This window comes from Sarcophilus harrisii, chromosome 2 (assembly GCF_902635505.1).
Source record: "Sarcophilus harrisii chromosome 2, mSarHar1.11, whole genome shotgun sequence".
In the NCBI taxonomy this organism is placed as follows: Eukaryota; Metazoa; Chordata; class Mammalia; order Dasyuromorphia; family Dasyuridae; genus Sarcophilus; species Sarcophilus harrisii.
The window spans coordinates 423,485,545-423,507,019 of record NC_045427.1 but is presented as its reverse complement, the minus strand read 5'-3'; the positions used below and the strand labels follow the sequence as shown (position 1 = coordinate 423,507,019).

General features: G+C 36.4%; 1 protein-coding gene across 8 annotated transcripts in view; it reads left to right on the top strand.

The window, feature by feature from the left end:
• NDRG3 (NDRG family member 3) overlaps window positions 1-21,475 on the top strand; it is a 68,155-nt gene that overhangs the window by 33,652 nt on the left and 13,028 nt on the right. For 3 of the 8 annotated variants that reach the window (XM_031953972.1, XM_031953971.1, XM_031953974.1), the window contains exons 3-8: window positions 1,869-1,904; window positions 9,872-9,977; window positions 11,090-11,210; window positions 19,000-19,062; window positions 19,308-19,368; window positions 20,020-20,106. In XM_031953972.1, coding sequence (XP_031809832.1) covers window positions 1,869-1,904; window positions 9,872-9,977; window positions 11,090-11,210; window positions 19,000-19,062; window positions 19,308-19,368; window positions 20,020-20,106 — 474 coding nt within the window. Of the gene's footprint in view, window positions 1-1,868; window positions 1,905-7,746; window positions 8,245-9,871; window positions 9,978-11,089; window positions 11,211-18,999; window positions 19,063-19,307; window positions 19,369-20,019; window positions 20,107-21,475 lie in introns of those variants that run through there. The other 5 variants (XM_031953969.1, XM_023507190.2, XM_031953970.1 and 2 more) reach the window with 5 other exon arrangements.

Genomic DNA, 21,475 nt, shown 5'->3' with positions numbered 1-21,475 from the left:
TTCATTTTTTATTGGATAATCTTTTAAATAAAATTATTCCAATACCATCCGTTCTTGTACAGGTGAAGGTGCTTCCTTCTGTTTAAGGTCCAAAATGTTACTGACAGTCAAACACAGTAAGTTCTTTCCTCATGTTTGTTCTCCTGTTCCTTCTAAGATGAATGAATGACTGTCACGAAAAGCTTACTTTCTTTTTCCTTTTCTGGCATCCTTCTGGTAGTGTGCTATGAAATGATGGCTGTGAGATATCCCCTAAGTTTTCCTTCCATGCCTTTTATGGTGTCAGCAATTGTGTAGATTAGGCCTTTACCAAGGGATTAAACCTCAGAATTGGCAGTACCTTATTCCCTGGTAGACAGTCCCTGTGAAGTCTCCCCATTATTGAGGATCTAATATAATTTTGTCACTTCTGGAAAAATTAGGATTGCTTAGTCATAACTGCTTTTCCAAAAACATGAAATCATTCTACCATTCTGAAAAAGAATAAATTGCTTCTCTTTATGATTTTACAGAGATAACCTTTGCCTTGTGTTCTTGCTAACTCTCACCTGGTCAGTAGTAAAAGTAACTAAAGGGAAGAAAACTGTTTTTGAGAAGACTTTCCTGTGTCCATCTGAAAATGGTTGTGTCCTTTTGGCCAGATTTCTAAATCTTCTCTAAGAGAAAAGCTTATTGGAGCTCAATTATTCCATACCTTCTTCAGGCAAATGGGAGGCCTCCTCTAACTGACAGAGTGTGGTTACCCCACTAAAGAAAACTCAGGTTTACAGATAAATTGCAAAGTGTTTTCCAGTCTTATTGATTCACAATGAAGCATTGTAGCAGTGGCTAGAGATCTGGCCCTGGAATCTGGAAGAACTGGGTTTAAGATCTGCCCGTGGCACTTAGCTATCAGACCTAAGGCACTGAGGGCAAACAACGTGACAAAGGCCAAATAACTAGTATCTTCTATGTGCCACAGGGCAGATCTTACAGGTGAGTAGCATTTTTGCATGGATTGACATCCTACCCTCCCCTACTCCACACTGTCCCAAGACAAAAGGAGCTCAAAATCGAGTCAACTTACTCTTCCTAAGTATTTCTTCAAAAATGACATCATTGTTCTTATTATATTCTTATACTCTTGCCTACCAAACAAAAATCCCAGGAGTTTTATGATTGACATTTCTGCAACTTTGCTGTCTTGTGGCTCTCCTTTTAAACAATTCATGAATCTATCACTTTTTTCCTCTTGCCACTTGTGGAGAATCAATAGATTCTAAGCCAATAGATGAAACTTTATTTTATCCTTCTCTTTTCTCCTCCTGAAATTGTACATTCCTTGTATTCTTTCTCAAAAATGAATTCACTCACTTGTAGTCCACACATACCTTCTTTCCTTCCTCAGCTCCCTTTCCACGTCACATCTGTAACTGGTATTCACCAGACTTGGGACATCTGTTCCTTCTCTTCACCCTTTCTTTTGCAGTTCTTTTTTCCTCAAGACAAGTCTCCATCCAGTCTCTGCTGTTGCCTGTCACTGTTGCAGATATACTGTACTTTAGTACAGGTGGCAGCTATTTTGCCCTCATTTCACAAACTTTTAAAGCCTATATTCTAGGCAATTGGAAAGTTTATCTTGCTGGGAAAAACTAGGTTCTTTTACTAGTTATTCTGGTTATGAAGTACTTAAGATGAGTCTTGCCTCCCAGATCCAGTTCTTTGTATCCTTGACTAACCCATGTATCTCAAGCCTTTTGCTGAGAATTGTGGGACTTGTGGCAACCAAGGGGCTATACTTGCTGTGCTTTCAATGTGAAACTGATTTTGTTGCACATTTGGGGAAGCCTCTGGGGAAACTGACTGTGTTTTCTGCCTTCTGTTGACAGAATGGTACACGAAACTTCCAGGACTTTGACTGTCAGGTAAGGACTGTACAAGCACCAAGAGGGCTGTGTACAGGATCTTTGCAGAACATCACCTTTTATGGTGGTGTCCAATATAAAGGAATTTTTTGCATAGCTACTCTTGGCTCTAACTTTCCTTTTTCAATAAATCAAGATTTATTTAATTGACTGTCTTATTAAAGGATTTGCCTGCCAGGTATTCTCTCTATATTTTAGATGCCTATGTTGATTTCTTTGTCTTTGATTGACATCTCCTTTCCTGAAATAATAATACTGTGTATTACTTGAGTCACTTATAATCAGACAGTTCTCACATGTAAAGTTTTCCTTCATTGCATGGAAACGGGGGGGAGGGGGGAGGAGTTACTTCTTGGTAACAAAACCCTTTTAGCAAAAATTCAAAATGTTAAATGCATTAAATGTAAAATGCAAATACTTTCCTTGCTTGTTATTTAGAAATTGGAAGTATGTCCCTTACTCCCCCCCCCCCTTTTTTTTTCCTACACAGTGTTCTCTACTTTTTGTATATGACCATTACCATCTTAAAATTTATTTTAGGTATCAGTTAATTAAGGTATCAATCAATCCTCCCTTTATACCACCTAAAATTTGTTGTGATGTTTGTAAAGCACTTAGGACAATGCCTGGCACGTAGTAGGAAATTCATGACTGTTTGTTCTACTTCCTACTCTATGAATATTCTAGTCCCTATGGAAGAACAAGGAAAGAAATAATGGGTAATATATCCATTATGGGACCACTTGTATTGGTGGGATGCCCTGACAGCAGTTTTGAAAGCAGGCCATATGGAAAGCATGAGTAGCAAGCAGGAACCTATTAGCCATTTCTGAGTCTTCATGGTTACAGAGCGTTCTGAGAAACCCACTCCCCTGCTGCCAGCCCTCAGCACAAGTAGTTATTTTCAAGACTGCTTTTTTTAGTATTGAATATAGTCAGATCTGTTTATCATTCTAATATTAGGAGAAAGAACTAATCCCGTTGGCAAAGCATGCTTTGCCACATTTTAGTCCACATTCTATCCAGATTCATACTAGTATATATAATGCTATGCTCTGTCACATCATAATAGAATGGTGAAGAGGACAGATGGTCCATAAAGGTGTGCTCTTATATTATTCCGGCATTGGATTGCTGAATCCCAAGACCAATTCAATAGGTCAAGGAATGGGAAACTGTTCATTTCTGCTTTAAAATTCACCTCTGACCCACAGGGTCTCCCACTCTCTGATGTGGGCAAAACATTTCCTATAGATGAAGTCTTACTGACCCAGATACAGGAAATTAAGTAGTTATTTGGATAAAGGTATTTTTCAGATTTAGTTGTTGGTAGTGGTTTTAGGCACTGGAATGAACTTATAGAAATGGATTTGTTGATTTGCTAAGTTGAGGTGTCATCTCCTAGGAAGAGGATCACATTAAACTTCATAATGATGAGCCTTATGAATTTCTCCAAAAAATATTTTGTTCTACATAGAATGTGAATAATATATTGGGAAGCATGAATGATTTCAAAATGTTGAATTTTAGAAATAAAAGCATGCAACAATTGCTTAAGTTGAATTGCAGGGAAAATGTTTGTGAAAATATTTTAATATTCTTTGATAATAGTATGTTCTAAACACTACTGACCACAGGTTCTTGGCCCAGTTCTGATGCAGTAAAAATTAAAGAATTGACATGCACATTTGTCACTGGCTATATAGAATTAACATGCAATTTTTGTGATTGTATTTTTTAAAGCCATGACCATGGTACTCTCTTTAAGGGGCCTTTATTTTTATACCCAATATTCATCGAGCCTTTATGCTTATTGTTTATGAAAAGATTTTTCTCTTTTGATATTCCACTAGAATCCATGTGTGATTCTTAGTTGAAAACTTTGGGAGATGTCTTAAGGAAACCTTGAATGGGGTTATCAGTGAATGATCAGCTTCAACTTTTCTGAAGAATGCCTCCAAAATCTAACTGAAGGATATTTTTCCCACTTCTCTGATATTCCTGAGGGAGATATAAGCATTCAATCTGTAGTCAGCATTGCAAACAAATGAGAAAGATGTGTCACTTTGCTTTTGAGTTGGTAGTGTCCCAAGAGCTATGTTTATAAGGAAGAAGCTTGAATCATTTAATCCGGGCATCCTTCTAGAGCTGTGCTGAGAAATCCCTTCATACCTACTTTCCTTCACCCCAAGAACCTACTTTAGTAAAATTCTCAGACAACTGACTGAGCCTCAACCCAATTGGAAGTTTCAGTTCTTTTTTTTTTTTTTTTTTTTTTTTTTTGGCTTAATAAATTTTGTGTGTATGTGTAGGGGGGTGTACTTCTCTCCCTCCCTCACCCCCTTTGTATCTGCCATGTAATTGTAAGATTTAATTAAAATAGCCCTATGTCTCTTGGTTCTTTTATTTTCCTAGATGAATTAATCTTAATGATTTTTTTGAAGTGAATAGCTGTTATCATTTGAATCTGGGTATAAAGGGCAGTGGATGGAGGTGACATTCTTAAAAGTGGATGCAAGAAAAAAAGAATTTGCTTCCCAGAAGATCTAAAATCATCAGTGTTCATTCCATGACTGTTATAAAGTTTATTATTTCCACACCTACTGTAAGATTGAGACCTGATTTATCCTATTTTCCCCTTGAACACTGTGACCATTGATTGGCTTTTGCATCAGAGATGTGGGCAAGCAGATAGTTATTAAATTGCTTATAGGTTTTTCCTAGACTGTATGCTCTGGAAGGGCAGGAAAGCAGCCTCTCCTCCAGAGAATATAAAATGTATCTGGCTCAAAGACTCTCGGTAGTAAATATTTATGATTAGGTTGTATATAACTTGAGGGATTTCAGTCATCTCCAACCCTTTCAGGACCCCATTTGATATTTTCTTGGCAAAGTTACTTTAGGTTTGCCATTTTCTTCTTTAGCTTATTTTACAGATGAGGTAACTGAGGCAGACAGATTAAGTAACTTGCTCATGGTTACACAGTTATAGTTTCTGAGGCCAGTTTGAATTAAGTCTTCCTGATTCCAAGGTTGTTGATCTAGTTCCTGAACCAGCTCTTTACAGTGCTTCAAACCAACACCCTCTCCCTTTACTGAATGACAGAAGAAAATAGCAATAATGCACTGGGCATTACAGCATGGTTTGTATCTAATATTTATTCCCAGAGGAATTTGAGCATGACAAAATGTGGAGTAATTTCTTGTTTACTAATAAAAGACTCATTGAGAGGCCAAGTAACATACTAGATAAATCATGGTCTGCAGCTCAAATTATTATGTATGCCATCTTCTTTCACACATACTTAAATGGCTTTAAAACCTGTGAAAAATGCTTTCCAGAACAGCTGTCCTAAATTGAAGACTATAAAGCTTATAAAGACTCCATATTCTTCTGGGGGGAGGGGGGCGGCAACAAGGGATGAAATGTTCAGAGGGAATAAGGGTCAAACTGCCCTTTGCTTGCTGGAGTTCCAGCTCAGATCCTAGAACGTTAGGAGATGAATTCTGGTAAGCCTGTAAAACTAGGGTGCCTCCACCCTAAAGTGGCTTAGCAACGTAATGTCTTTAACTCCTAGATTTACAAAATTTTGTTAACTGATGAGAGTTGAAAATTTTAAGTGATTTTTTAATTGAAGTATTTGAATATGATCCTTCCTTTCCTGTTATCTCCCAAAAATGTACCACTACATTTATTTCTCTGGGTCTCTAGGGCTTCAGCTTCTGGAAGTCCTTCTGAAGAAATATCAGATAAATGAAGTACTCCTGTACAAAGAGAGAGCAATTCACAATGTGGAAAACTCAGGAGACATCACAGCCATACCACAAAGGCGAAATCATGTATGATTAAGCAAGATGCTTTGAAAAGTTGAGAAGTAAGGGCAGTCAGGGAGGGGCCTAGTCTAGAGCAAATGTTCCAGGTTCCTCAGAGATTGTCTTATTTGAGTTTGTCTTAAATATACTCATCAAGATAGTCTCTGAAGTTATTCTAACTCTATGATAATGAAAAGGATGGGTGGGTTAAAATTCTGACAACGGAGATAGATAGAATGGACTGGTTAAAGTTCTTGTTCAGTTACTTCCAATGCCCTTGATCTTTTTCAATGACCTATTCAGCTAATGGAAAGCTTATTCCTTGCCAAGCTGTAAAAATTGATTTTACCCTTTATGGTGTCTTATGTCTTTACTTACAGTGCTAATTGAATCTAAGCCCGTCTCTGTAAGGGCAGTGCCACCTGTTCTTCATGGCAGGTGCCATCATTCCTTGCCATTTGGCTGTTTCAGCTGCCATCTTAACTCCTTCTAGCATCTAGAAGTAGCCCTCCATCTCTTAAGCCATTGAATTTATCATAAGACAGCTGTCTCAAATGGAATTCCTAGTACAGTGGAAGGAATGCTAAATTTAGAGATCAAGAACTTGAATTCAGATCTTACCTGTGTCCCTTATTCATGAACATGTACTGCAGCCTACCTCATTAGGTTTACAACAGGAAATTTTTTTAATGGCAACATTTATTGAGTACTCATTCATCAAAGTAAAGAAAATAGAACTTATTTTTTTAATGAACTTTTAAGCTTTGATATAAAATGCAAATTTAGATTGACACAATACTGAATTTTTTGAATCATTTAAAGTGTATCTTATGGTCATGCATACCTCTGGACTTGATAATAACTGTGTGATCTTGAGTAAGTCAATTCTTTTGGCCCAGTTCTTCATCCGCAAAATAAGAAGTTGATGGCAATGTGGGATAGTGGATAAAGTTAGATTTGAAGTGAAGAAAACTTGAGTTCAAATTTTATGATATTATGAATTTTATGAATGTGGTAGGGTCACTTAACCTGTTTCAGTCTCAGTAGCCTCATTTATAAAATGAATGGGTTGGACTGTATGGCATCTGATGCCCCTTCTAGCTCTAAATTTGTAATCATGATTAAATTTTAATAGTTGAAAACTTAGGAGAGAGTTGATCCTAGGTAGAAACCTTTTAGGGAATTTCCCTTACACTATTTATATTCTAAAGGAGTCAAAGTGACCTCACAAAAATTCTTTTTATTGCCCTTTATTCTTTTACTAATTTTAGTTGAATCATTTTTGGACTAAGTTGAGAAGTCACCCTTATATCCCCTTCATAATTAGGTTAAAGTTATGTGAGGAGAGGAAGAAAGTGAAGAGAGGGAAGTATTTTGAGTATATATGAAGTGAGAAATGATTGTAAACATAGTATATATTCTTTGAATGATGTGGGAGATCTATTAGAAGTAGGGGAACCCATTGAAGGAGTTTGAGAGAACATTGGTTCAGATCAAAAGAATTAAGCTGGAACAAAACAATGCAAGAATTTAGATGGTGGATAAGTCAAAACCAGGAAGATTATAAAAAGTAAACCGCTTGCATTGGTCAGACTGTCATATTATAGCAGAAATCCCTTGCATAACAAAAAACAAAGACTTCCAGATTCCAGTCAGTGTTCAGTAGGGTACTGATTCAGGAGTGGTAAAATAAAAATTAAAAAATTAGATGGGGTTCATTGGCTCTACTAAAATGTAAGCTCCTTGAGGACAGGGCTTTGTTTAATGAATGTTTATTGATTAATAAGCAAAATAAAAGATGGATTGGTCAGAAGCTTTAAAATATCTTAAGACCTAGTTGGGAACAGAAAGAAAACATAAATTTTAGAAAAATAAATAAAATGGTGATCTTTCTAGTATGATAGCAAAGTTGGGTAGCAGGGGATCACATGTAAGAAAATCAAAGACATTTGGTTGTTCTGTTTAGATGATGGCAAGACAACCTGATACAGAGATCTTGGCTGTCTGCCCTTCATTGACTTTGGACAGTCAGCTGAGAACAGAAGTGTGATTGGGGGGAACTTTGGGGTGCCACAGGTAGAAGTCTTAAAAGAGCATGTAATGATGCCCAAGAAGTGCTTTTAACAATGGAGAGATCAGTTAAGCAGATGGTAGAAAGGAAGATCTTCCTCCCTGCCCTCTTGGTAATTGTGCGATGGGTCACATTGTGCAGTCATCCTGTGTTCTAGAATGCCCGGGAGAGGTGGTGACTGGAGAGACCACCTCCTCCAGAACAGAGAGCAGTTGATTATTTAAAAAAAAAAAAAAAAAAAAAAGTAGTAATATTGCTCCGACAGTGACCTGACCACTAATTCAGATCCACAATCAAGATCATTGAGATAGCATTTCACTCCAGATGAATTCTGAGCCTAGTTCTTCACAATCAGATCGACTTGTCAAAGATATCACGTCAAATGTTTCCTCATCTCCCCCTAGTGAAGGAAGAGGTTCTAAAGGCTCAGCAGACAGGAGGCAATTAGATGGCCCGGTAAGTGCCTGATAGGATTTAAGCATTTGCCAATAACTCTCCTGAGCCTCAAGGCAAGTCTCAGAAGTACTGAACTAAAGAATAAATCCCTAGTGTTTTCACTCTTCCGGTGCATAGTTATTGTGTCTCTTTGTTTCCAGGCATTATAAAGGACCTCGTGTCACTCTCAGAAAAATATATAAGAAGCTGTATTGAAATTATGAGATTTACCCAGACCATCAGAGAATGATAAAGTTGATCATTTTATCAGTTCCCCCTGCTTTTTTAAATTTCAAAATTCTTGGTTACTTCCAACCTGTCTGTTCTTGGAGTTCCTATATACTCCCTTTTTAGCATCTTTCTACTGAAGTTACTTCTCCATATACAGATGTCCTTTTGTATTTAATTACTATTCTCTCCCTACCACTGAAAACCCTTTTGTTGTTCTTCAACTGTCTTGGTGCTCTTAAGAGTCTCTGTGTTCTCCCCATTTCCAAACCAGTGTTAATAGGAGAGTGCAACAATTTGAGAGAGACAATTTGAGTTTAATGTGAAAGAGATTTATTAAATGCCCTGTGGGTTATATGATTTTTGGTGAGACCCAGTTGAACTAAACTTTGGGAAATACTTTGCCTCCTATATCCTATAAAGAAAAATTAAAGATTTTAAAGAGGGTTCTTTATTAAACAGGAAATTCAAATAGCTTGATCTTACTATTGGGTTGTTATTTTTTTCGTTGATAAATTTTGTTATAATATATCAGTCACTTTTCAGTCAACAACCTTTCTTCCACATTGAACCTTCCTATAAAACAAAATGAAAAAAGTTACACAAAACCCTCTAAAAGAGTGTGACTAACAGCAGTGCATTGTGCTTCTGATCTCCCCTCATTTCTTAGGTCTCTGTACCTCCTTACTCATACACAAGAATGTTTAAACTAGTAAAATTGACGTGTCAGACTAATTACCTTAAAGGATAGGTAGATATATGATCAGTTTTTCTTTTACAAAACTCAAAGTCTTGGGTTCCTAGAAACAGATTGCATTGAACCAGGATCCTGTGAATTCCTTTGGTTTCAAAATTGCCCCCTCCTGATACTGGTTGCAGCAGCCTCTGATTCCATCTTGTGCTCTCCTCCTCAGCTTCCCCTTTGGCTCTGCTCGGGTCCTATCATCTGTTCTACTTACTAACTTTCTCCTATTTGGCCCAAACCGCACTAGTTTGAATCTTGGGTTTGCCCAACAGCTTTCTTTCCTTTCTTCATGTGCCTACTCTAATCCATGATCCTACAGATGACTGCTCTTAACCAACATTGTCGTATCTCTTTCCCCATTCATCATCCAACTCATTTAACCACCTTTTCCTTAATCCCTGCTCCTTTTGCATCTCTCATAAGTCTCATAACCATGATTTTTTGCTCTATGTGATCATTACTCCCCTTTCCTCTTCTCACCCTCTTTTCCATTTTATTAGATGAGGTTGGAAAGTAGCTATTTTCTCACAGCATTTCACATACACATGTGTAGTACAAGGGAGTATGTCATCCCAGCTCGGGGAAAAAGTGAAAATGAAGGAAAAATTGTGAAACTTTTGGCATCCTGGGTATACTTTTCAGCCTATGGTGAAACACTACCTTCTCTTGTTTCAGGAGCACGACATAGAAACAGCTCATGGCGTGGTACATGTCACCATGCGAGGCTCACCAAAAGGGAACAGACCAGTTATTCTTACTTATCATGACATTGGCCTAAACCGTATGTATTTTGGTTTTATAGTTTGCCCCCTTGTCCTATGGTATTTCTTCTTCTGTTTTGTTTTGTTTTTAAATCAGATTACATTCCAGATTTAAGACTTAGAGGAGATATTCTCCTTTCACCTTTCCGAGAAATATAGAATTACATTTGGATTTTTGTACTCTGGGTATGAGGAACACCACATTATTGATGGAATTAATAACAATTCAGTGAACTTGCTAAAACAAGACCCTTGGACCTTGCCTCTTTTTATGTTTTAGTTAACTATCAGCATAAAAACACTGTTACACCAACCAATCACCAGTGACTTAGCAATCAACAAGCAACAAATTTGAAGGGGCTTTGTTTGACCATTCTTGATTAAACCATCTAGTACACATACCTTACCTTTTTCCCTTCTTTGTACTGTGTGCCCATATTTACTCATCCAGGTTTTTTTTTTTTATGTGTGGCCTATGTTTGAAGTTTTCATTTCGGTGTTATAAACTTTCTTGAAGCCTACTGATAAGTGATCTAAGCAGCCACACTAGATGAATAAATATTGGATTTCTATGTACTAAAGGAGGATAAATCCAAAAAGGAGAAGTTGGTCTGTTGGCCAGGCACATAGTTTGTTAGCCAGATAAGATGGATTAAGAAAATTGGGGCAAGGGGTGAGTAGAAAGATATAAAAGGGACATAAAATATAAAATCTATAAGGCTCCATAAAATCAAGGAGTATATACACACAAGTTAATAAGAGTATGTATTTTTGTGGAAGACACCATGTTATGCATTACCATCAGTGGCACATAAGAGCTATTTCCCATCTAATTTATCATTGGCAATATAAAGAATTAGGAATGATCATTTTTTAAAAAATAGTTATTGAAATGTCTGACATGGAACCTCCCAAATATTTTGCTATAGTGGGATAACAATAAAAAAGAATTTAAGTGATTGAGCAGAAAGAAGCTGTGAGATTTAAATAGCTAAGACTTAAAAGAAGCATCATGTAGGAGGAAGATTGAGTGCAAAAACTGGTTTAAAATAAATTGGGTAGATATGAATGGTTTGTTACCTCTGGGTTCTCCCCCCCCCCTTTTTTTTTTTTTTTTTTTTTTTTTTTGCAGATAAGTCCTGTTTTAATGCATTCTTTAACTTTGAAGACATGCAAGAGATCACCCAGCACTTTGCTGTATGCCATGTGGATGCCCCAGGCCAGCAGGAAAGTGCACCCCCTTTTCCAACAGGGTAAGACTACAAGTAAGGTATTTTGAGCAACACATATTGCGGGAACATCTGGTGTGAGATGGGGTGAGCAGATTCCAGTGATTGTTAGCATAGATTTTTGAAATTATTATCCCGTTTCCTGTAATCCCGACCTAAAAACAATTCTAGCACAGCATCCACATTTGGGCTAACTTAAGATTAGATTTAACATTTAGATTCTGTATAGTTAGTTAAATATAGATATGTATTACATTTTCCCAACTCTGTTAATAGGTATTTATCCTCTTTTAATCACAAAGAAGTGCAGTATTAAGGTGAATATCCATACAGAGTAAGACCCAAAGTCTCCTGCTCATGTATACCTCCTGGGACATCACCCCCACATGCATATACACATACTCGTGCTGTCATGTGCCACATAATCAGATTCATCTCAGAAGCCTGAGAATCCTCTCCCCCACATCTAATGATTTAGGCTTTGAGTATTAGCCTGAATAGTTAGAAGTTTGTGGCCTTCTTGCTGTCTAAAGTTGAGTTTTGGCTGGAGATTGGCTCAGTTTTTCTATCATTTCTTGACAAAATTATTTCTGATCTCATAAGTGAAAGACAGATCCTAGACCCCTAATTCTAGCTTCTAGCCTCTTTTTGTAGAGTCTTCTCTGGTCCTTGATTATGCTCTTTGGGGATACAGAAATAGATTGATTTTCTAGTTTTCCTATGGTCAGATTCAAGATAGCTATCAAGGGAAAGAGGCATCATTGTCATGGTCATTGCTCTACTCCATGTGTGAGGAGGAATCCCTTCATGTAAGGGCCCTACATAGTCCCAAGAATCCTAATGGCTAGGAATTTTGTAATTGAGAGAATATCAACAACTTCTTAAGGAGATAGAGATGAGTAGAGACTGAGCTCAGAGCCAGCCCCTTTTCAGAAACTATTGAAATAACAGAAAGAAACAACATCTTAAAAGTTAAAATACTTTTCTTCTTGTTATCTGAAATTGAATAAAAATTCTGATGTAATTCAAAAATTGTGAGATTTAAGAAAACCAGAAATAAAAGAGCTTTTAATTTTCAAAATAGATGCCAAGATAGTTTTCAGCATTCACCCTTGAAAAGTCCTGTGTTCCAAGTTTTTCTCCCTTTCTTCCTCCCATCTTCTTCTCCTGGATAGCAAGCAATTCAGTGTATGGTAAACATGTATGTATAGTTCTTCTATACATATTTTCGCAATTATGCTGCACAAGAAAAATCAGATCAAAAGGGGGGGAAATGAGAAGGGAAAAAGCTAACAACAACAACAAGTGAAAATACTATGTTGTGGTCCACATTCAGTAGTTACAGTTCTCTCTCTGGGTGCAGATGTTTTTCTCCATCACAAATCTATTGGAATTGGCCCAAATAATCTCATTGTTGAAAAGAGCCAAGTCCATAAGAACTGATCATTGCAAAATCTTGTTGTCTTAGTTCTACTCACTTTATGTAGCATCAAGTCATGTAAGCCTCATCAGGCCTTTCTGTAATCATCCTGCTGATCATTTTTTATAAAACAATAACATTCCATTACATTCATAAACTATGAATTATTCTGCCATTCTCCAGCTGATGAGCATCCACTCAGTTTCTAGTTCCACTATGAAAAGGGACTGCTACAAACATTTTTGCACGTAGGGTCTTTTTCCCTTTTTTGTAATCTCTTTGGGATATAGACCCAGTAGAGACACTGCTGGATCAAAAGGTAAGCACAGTTTGTAAAGCAGAAATGTTTCTAGAAATGTCAAGGGGTTAACTAAAATGTAGGCTCTTGGAGGACAATTCATGTTTTCTTTATATTCCCAAAATAACAACTTGCATGTATTAGGTGATTAGTAAATGTTTAATTAAATTAGGTTATTTTAAAGAAAATTAAGATCTCCTGCCAGAAAAACTTGGGAATTATCAGTCAACAGGAACCTACTTCATGCTTCCATAAATGGAAAGCATTGTATAAAAGCATTGTTAACATTGTTGGATATTGCAGAAAACACAAATTAATGGCATAAAGCACAACTACTATGAAAGCTAAATAGAATATGAAGCAAAGAATAAAAAACAGAACATAAAAGATTATAAGAAGATGCAACCAAGAATGTCCCTTACATTGTTGCTTATGGTTGCTTTGTTGGTTGATTTTGCTTAAAAGTTTTTCTTTGTTACACAAGTCCACAGAACTTGTATTCTCTGTCAGGTGAGGTGAGATGGAAGACGTGGTTATATCTGGAAATAACTGATATAAAAAAGGCACCAGTAAAAAATATCTACAGAGTTGTATAGTAAAGAAAAATATACAATTCAATCTCTTCAGGCATATTATTCTCAAATTTCACAACTAGGAGGATACAATATCCATCAAACAAAAAAAGAAATAGAGTTCTGAAAGTCCAGAAGACTATGTTCCAGTCCAGTCTCTGAGTTATACTGGCTGCATGACCCTGAACAGACAAATCTCTTAACCTGTTCAGATATTTAATATTAATTCAGAAGGCAGAAGAATGTTTGAAAAGAACAAACCTCTGAAAAATTCATCAACAGAAGTAAAGAGCTCTTACAATTAGAAATGGAACAGTGCTGTCAGATCAATGTGTCATAAGGATCTGTTCCAGACCCATTTTCTTTCTTTTTTTATTTTCAAAATATGCAAAGACAGTTCAACATTCATCCCTGCAAAACCTTGTGTTCCAAATTTTTTCACCCTCTCTTCTCCCACCCCACTCCTAAACAAATAGTAATCCAATGTATGTTAAAAATGTACAATTTTTCTATACACATTTCCACAATTATCATGCTGCACAAGAAAAATCGGTTTTCTTATAGAACAATAATATTCCATATCATTCATGTACCATAACTTACTTGTACCCAGCCCATTTTCAGATCTTCTGCTGGTTCAGGATTCCACAGAACTTGTATTCTCTGTCAGTATTAGAGCCACTGTACCCAGGATCATTGCACTGTGTGATGTGGTGCAGCATTGTACACCAACTTGACAAGAAAAAAAATGATAGTCAGCTTTGGACATTCCTAACCCTAACCCTTAGGCATCTCAAACCCAGCATGTGGATAACAGAACTAATCAAGTTTTCCCTCAAAATCCATTCATTTTCCAAATTTCTCTCTTGAGTTTCCCACCCTTCCTGGAGGCATCCTTGCTGTTGCTCATCCCATGTATGCATACAGCCCAATCTCATCACTTCTCTTTTATACTGTCTTCTGTAATTTAATTTATACTGTCTGTACAGTTATGCTAGTTTGAGCTATCACCAAGCCTAAACTCTCCCCTCCTCTAGATAGAGTCTTAACATAACAAATGGCCACTTGAATAAACATCTGATAGACTAATGGTTTAATAATTTCTTTTTTCCTTACCTCATCTTCTCAAATGTATCCTTTCCATCGCTGCCAAGTCTACTTTATTAAAGCCTAGTCTAACCTTCACTGAAGAAGCTTCTGTGGTTCCCTATTACCTCCTGGATCAAACACAGTCACCTCCATTTGGCAGTTGAGGCCTTTGGTCATATCTCTAATCTGCTTTTTCATCATTCCCTTTTTCATTTTTTGGATTACCTTATTTTATCATCAAAACACCCTGAATGGTATTATCCCCATTTTACAAATGAAGAAACAAGCAAATGAAGCTTTAGTGATTTGTCCTGGTTTCTTATTACAAGGTGGTATTTGTAAAAGTGCTTAGCACAGTGCCTGGCACATTGTTTGTTATTCAGATATTTTGGCCATAACAATTGTTCATGACTTCATTTGGCAAAGAAACTGGAGGGATTTTCCACTTCTCCAACTTTTATGGATGAGGAAACTGAGGCAATGAGGATGAAGTGATTTGCCCAGAATGTATCTCAAGGCCATATTTAAACTCGGGTCTAACTGACTCCAGGACTGGCTACCTTAGCACACAGTTGGTACTTTAAATGTGTATTCCCTTCACCCTTCTTCCCCTTTGTGTTCTATTGTATATACAGAAATGGCCATTTTAATTGCTATTTGTTACATTAAAACTATATCAAGGGGCAGCTAAGTGGGGCAATGGGTAAGATCATCAGCCCTGAAGTCAGGAGGACCCGAGTTCAAATCTGGTCTCAGACACTTCCTGGCTATGTGACCTGGGCAAGTCATTTAACCCTAATTGCCTCAGCAAAAAGAAAAAAAAAACTACTCTTGACAAGATCAAGAATAGGGGAGAATTTCATAAAAGAAAACATGATAACCATATCTGTATAGTTTAAAATAACATGTATAGCACTTTACAAAGTGTTATATAAACTTCATAAAGTACTATATAAATGCTAAATGTTAGTATTGAATGAAGCTTACAGTATATTTAATCACATTTTGCCTTTAAAAAAACAAACAAAAAACCTTGAGATAGGAAGGAAAGAAATATTTATTAAGTATCTACTATGTGCCATACACTAAATTAAGCACTTGACAGATTTGATCCTTACAATAGATCTGGAAAAAGGAGATGTACTCAGTTTATAACTGAGACAAATAGAGATTAGGTGATTTGCCTGGGATCATGTAGCTAGTAAGTTTCTGAGGCATAATTTGAAGGACTTGAATTCAGGTCGTCCCCACTCTGCCCCTGGGGCCACTAACGTGTCTGTCTACATAGCTCAGTTATTCTTAGCCCAGGTTTTTTTCTTTTTAGATGGAAGAAGCAGGTTCTGAGAAATTGATTGAGTTGCTTGTGGTCTCACAGCTAGTAATGTTGAATGGCTAGACTCCATTGCGGGTTTGGGAAATCTCCTTTAGAATGGCCCAGGGATCATTGCTCAGCTTTGTTCTCTGTTTAATATTTTTAGCTGCAATTTGGGTAAAAAGCATGGCTAACATGCTTACCAGATTTGCCAATGACACAAAGCCAAGTGGCCTTGTTAGACAACAGATAGCTTTTCCAGAAATCGAGGGGTTTTAATGGCCTGCAAACTCAGAAGAGCCAGCAGTGTGATTGGGCAGACAAAAAAAAAAAAAGAAAAAGAGAAGGGGTTGGAGGCTACATAAAGAAAAACCTGGCTTTTCAGATTGGAATATTGTACTAGACTCTCAATGCCACATTTTGTGAAAAAGTTTGATAAATAGGAGGAGACCCTCCAGTAGAGGGCAACCATATAATGGTAAAGGATTCCTTTTAAAGAATTGATATAAGGAGTTGCAGATATTTAGTTTAACCTGGACAAAAGAATACCAAGGAAGGGGTAAGTGCTTGAAGGGCTGTCATACAAAAAGGGGATTAGGCTTTCTTTTATTTGGTTCCAGAGGGCAGTACAGAATCAAAGAATCTGTCAAGAAAAATCTGACAATTAGAGCTGTCTAAAAGTGGGCCATCTCTGGAGGTTCCTCCTTATTGGGAGCCCTGAAACAAAGGGTAGTCAAATGACCACTGACAGAGTTGAGTTGGTTGTAGTAAGATTGTTTTTCTGGTGTGATTTGGAATGAGTTGGACTTCTTTCCAATTGTAATGTGTCAAGGGGCAGAATTTAAAGGGAGATCTTCATGGTTGTAGATTCGATATTTGATCTACTGTGCTATATTTTCTCACAAAACCAACAAAAGTTATCAAATGTAAATGATACTAAGCAAAATTTTATATATATATATATGGAGAGAGAGTTATAGAAGTACATTAAAATGTATAATAAAAGGTTGGTCTCTGTATATTAAACATTGGAAGGGAGAGATCATTTTTCAATAAATATTGTCAGGAAAAATAGATAGCATTGTAGTGGCGGGGTTGGGGGGAAATGCCATATCTTATAATATTTAAATAGATTCATGAACTCATCTTTCCAATGATACAGATTGCAATCCATCTATGCCTGTCTGTTCTGTGGTCCATGTTCTCCCAAGTTGACACAGGGAATCCACCCAATTCACTTTCTTATAAGATTATGAGAGTGCCATTGAAGTCACTTTACTCTTTCCATGTTAGCAGCCCCTCTACTCAGTCAGCAGTACAACATTTGCAATCATTAAAAAGAAAATTGGTTAATATAGTCGTAATATGGTAGAAACAAAATTATTGGGAACAAGGAAGATATGTTTGATGATCATATGACAGTGTTTTACAACAAAAAACAATGGGGAACAATAATAACTAGGGAGTGTTTTTCATATATTTATCAGATTAAAGAAATTCATATAAATCTAAATTGATAATATCCAGATTGGATAAATGATCAGGGAATATGGTTAGATGGATACTTTACAAAAGACACACAGATTATAAACACATAAAAATACTCAATTTCAGTAATCAAAGAAATATAAATTTAAACGACTTTGAATCACTACATCATACAGGTAAAATTGGCAAAAAATAAACGCAACCAAACCCAGTGCTAGCAAGTTTTGTAGGGAAACCAATTATTATTATGCATTGCTAATGTCATTTTATACTGGTTGTCTTTTTTTTTTTTTTTTTTTTTTTTTTTTTTTTTTTTTTTTTTTTTTTAATGCTTCAGCTTTATTTATTTATTTATTTTTATTTAATAGCCTTTTATTTACAGGTTATATGCATGGGTAACTTTATAGCATTAACAATTGCCAAACCGCTTGTTCCAATTTTTCACCTCTTATCCCTCCACCCCCTCCCCCAGATGGCAGGATGACCAGTAGATGTTAAATATATTAAAATATAAATTAGATACACAATAAGTATACATGACCAAACCGTTATTTTGCTGTACAAAAAGAATCAGACTCTGAAATATTGTACAATTAGCTTGTGAAGGAAATCAAAAATGCAGGTGGGCATAAATATAGGGATTGGGAATTTAATGTAATGGTTTTTAGTCATCACCCAGAGTTCTTTCTCTGGGCGTAGCTGGTTCAGTTCATTACTGCTCCATTGGAAATGATTTGGTTGATCTCATTGCTGAGGATGGCCAAGTCCATCAGAAATGATCATCATCTAGTATTGTTGTTGAAGTATATATTGATCTCCTGGTCCTGCTCATTTCACTCAGCATCAGTTCGTGTAAGTCTCTCCAGGCCTTTCAGAAATCATCCTGTTGGTCATTTCTTACTGGTTGTCTTTTCTTGAAAAATAACAGTTCATTGCAAGTCATAAAACTAATTGTACCCTTTGAAGCAATAAATGCTACTAGAAAGATCCCTCCAATCTTTGTAATCTAAAAGGAAAAAATACTGTCTTTAAAAGTTTCCTAGACATTATTTATAAAAGTAATAATAGAAAGTAGAAACAACTTAACTGCTTAATATTTGGAAATTGAACAAATTTACATATGCATTAAAAGTGCCAGCTATGAACATTATTAAAAGATATACAAGATAAAGAAATAGAAAAATCTATACTTTTTGCCTATAGCTATGTTGTTTTCTTAAACTACACATATATGCATCTTATATACATCCATATTTGTATCTTCATACTCAAAATTACTTAAAGAGAGTAAAAAAATAGTTATTATTTGTATGAAATAAAATCCCAAGTTCAATTGGGTTTTTTAATGTAAAATTTTTCTTTAAATATTTCCTTAAAACCTAGATGGAGGACTTGTTAAAAGCTAATGTAGAGTTACCAGCCTTAGAGTTACCAGCCTAGATGAGTCTATCTAGGTTACATAGATTACCTTCTGGCTCTGATTTGTACTCGATGTGTAACATTTGGGGGACTTCAGTTGCATCACTTGTAAAGCAGGAACGACATAGCAACTACCTCACAAAGCAATTATAAAAGTACATATCTATGTGATTTGTTGACAACGACAACATTAATGCTGATGATGATGGTTTTAGGTACCAGTACCCTACCATGGATGAGCTGGCTGAAATGCTACCTGCTGTCTTAACTCATTTAAGGTAAGTTTAGGGGTTATACAATTGAATGAATATCTTTGTGTCTGCAATTAGGGCTGATGTTTTCCTTGGTAAAGAAGAGAATTCTAGGTAAGGATGTTATCTGACTAGTAGTCTAGATATTAACAGTTGGAAATATTTGAAGCCAGCCAAATAATAAAGGGAAAGAAAGAAAACAAAGATGGGCAATACCGGGACTTCCCCATATAAAGTTAACCTTTTCAGTTTTGGCATATCTTGTTTTGCAGCTTGAAAGGTATCATTGGAATTGGAGTTGGAGCTGGTGCTTATATCCTCAGCAGGTTTGCTGTGAGTAAACAGATGGGAATGGACCCAAGAACCTAAAAGTTAAATGCTGGTTTTGTGAGCTGCCCTTGTCTAAGAGACAGAAGCTTAAAAGACAGTCAAAGAGGACTTAGCTTTTTTTTTTTTTTTTTAACTTAATGGTATTTTTTCCAATTGCATATAAAGATAGTTTTCAACATCATCTTTCCATTCTCAATACTCTCTGTAGCTTAAATAGGCTTTTATGTTTCTAAGTTTCACCTTCGCTTCTTAGGAAGATATTTTGCTCTAAGGTATACCTGTAGAGAACCAAAGTGACCATTTTATAACTCCTACTAAATTTAAATATCTACATATCAACAGTAGAAATTAAGAATGCATTTCAGCCCTTAGCATAGAGTTGATAGCCATTTTAAGAACTGCCCTTTAGACTGCTCCTTCTGACTTTAACTCCTGTGAAGAAGTTGTTTTTCTAAGTTCCTGCCTAACACTTGCTTACATGCTTTTTCATGAAAGCAGAAAGTTCACCTTCCTCTTAGGGAACAGGAAAATAATTAGCCACGTTCTTACAATATTAGGAAAATCTCAGTGGGGCCTATTTGGGAGAATGGCACTTTCTTTGCAATTAATCTTTCTAAAAGCATAAGAGGGCTGATGTTTCCATCATTTTTTCAGCTTAATCATCCAGAACTTGTGGAAGGCCTCATGCTTATCAATGTTGACCCCTGCGCTAAAGGTTGGATTGACTGGGCAGCTTCCAAGGTAAGTATCCATTCTGACTATCCAGGCCTTTATCTCCCAGTATGTTCCCTAAAGATTTTTGTGCTTCTTTTCTAGAGCACATAGAGGCAATTGGTATTTACTCTTTGAAAAGGAAGAAATTCCCCCTTTCAGATGTGTTTGTTAGGGTTCAGACAGAGGAAGCAAACTGAGTTGAACCTACTCATAAAACTATAGAGTCTTTCATATATAAATGATTGAGCACCAGTAATCATTATGTACTCATGGAACTCATCCATTCCCAAGTAAATTGCCTATTTTTAAATTGAAAAAAATTATTTGAAGTAAGTTTATCTTGACTGCTAAAATTTCCAAGTGTTACTGCCAAAAGAGTGACAACAGCTTTAAATCAGTAGTGGTCTGGAATTTGCAAAATTTCTAAATTTGCAAAACTTTAGAGTTTTAAAGGGCTGACTGTAAGTACTATCATTGATTTTAAAGAGATAGAGAATAGAGTTTACCCAGAATCTGAGGTAGAAGGGACCTCAGAGGCCATAGTAAGCCTAATCTTGTACCTGAGCAAGAATTTCTTCCATTCCACTTTTGGAGAATAAATTTTTAAAAGATTTTCTTACATCAAGCTTCAGTCTCCCTCTCCACCATTTAACACACATATAATTCCTAATTCTACCTCATGGAGCCAAACACAACAAGGTGTTTTGTATATTACAGCTCCTGATATTTTTATATCCTGAGTTTATTTCTCTTCTCCAGCCTAAATATTCCCAATTCGTGGCCCAATCTCTCCCCAAAACTGCTCCAAATTCCTTTAAATAATCACTCTAAACATTGTCAGTTTTTCGCTGATGTGTGTATATAACATGATCTTGAGGCCCTTCACCATGCTGATTCTTATCTTTAGGATGGTCTCCAAATTATCAGTTTCCTTGATACTGATCATAATTCACTTGTGTTCTGAACAAGTCAAACACAGTGCAGCAGGACATTTATCTACAGCAACCAGAAGACAGTGGTGTGGGCTAGTTATATTGCTAGATCCAAAGAACCATCAATAATGCTTTGATGTCAACTCCGAAGGCAGTCTTTGAGAGTACCTGATTGTTCTTAATTCAAGTGAACTATATCCAGAGCCTGAAAGAATTGGCAAGTGTGGCTGCAGAGGCATTGCCTTTAAGAGATCTTTGAAAGATTGTAGAGAATAGAATAAATAACTATAGGATCGGAGAAGAGATCATAAGATCATAGATGATAGCAGATTCTTTCTCCCACTGTACCTTCCCTATCCTTGCTGTGATTCTATCTTGTTGTCCTATCCATCCCAAACCACTGACTTAAGCTGCTAACATTCTTTTGACAGTAACTCTTGGAAATTTTAGCACTCAAGAAAAAC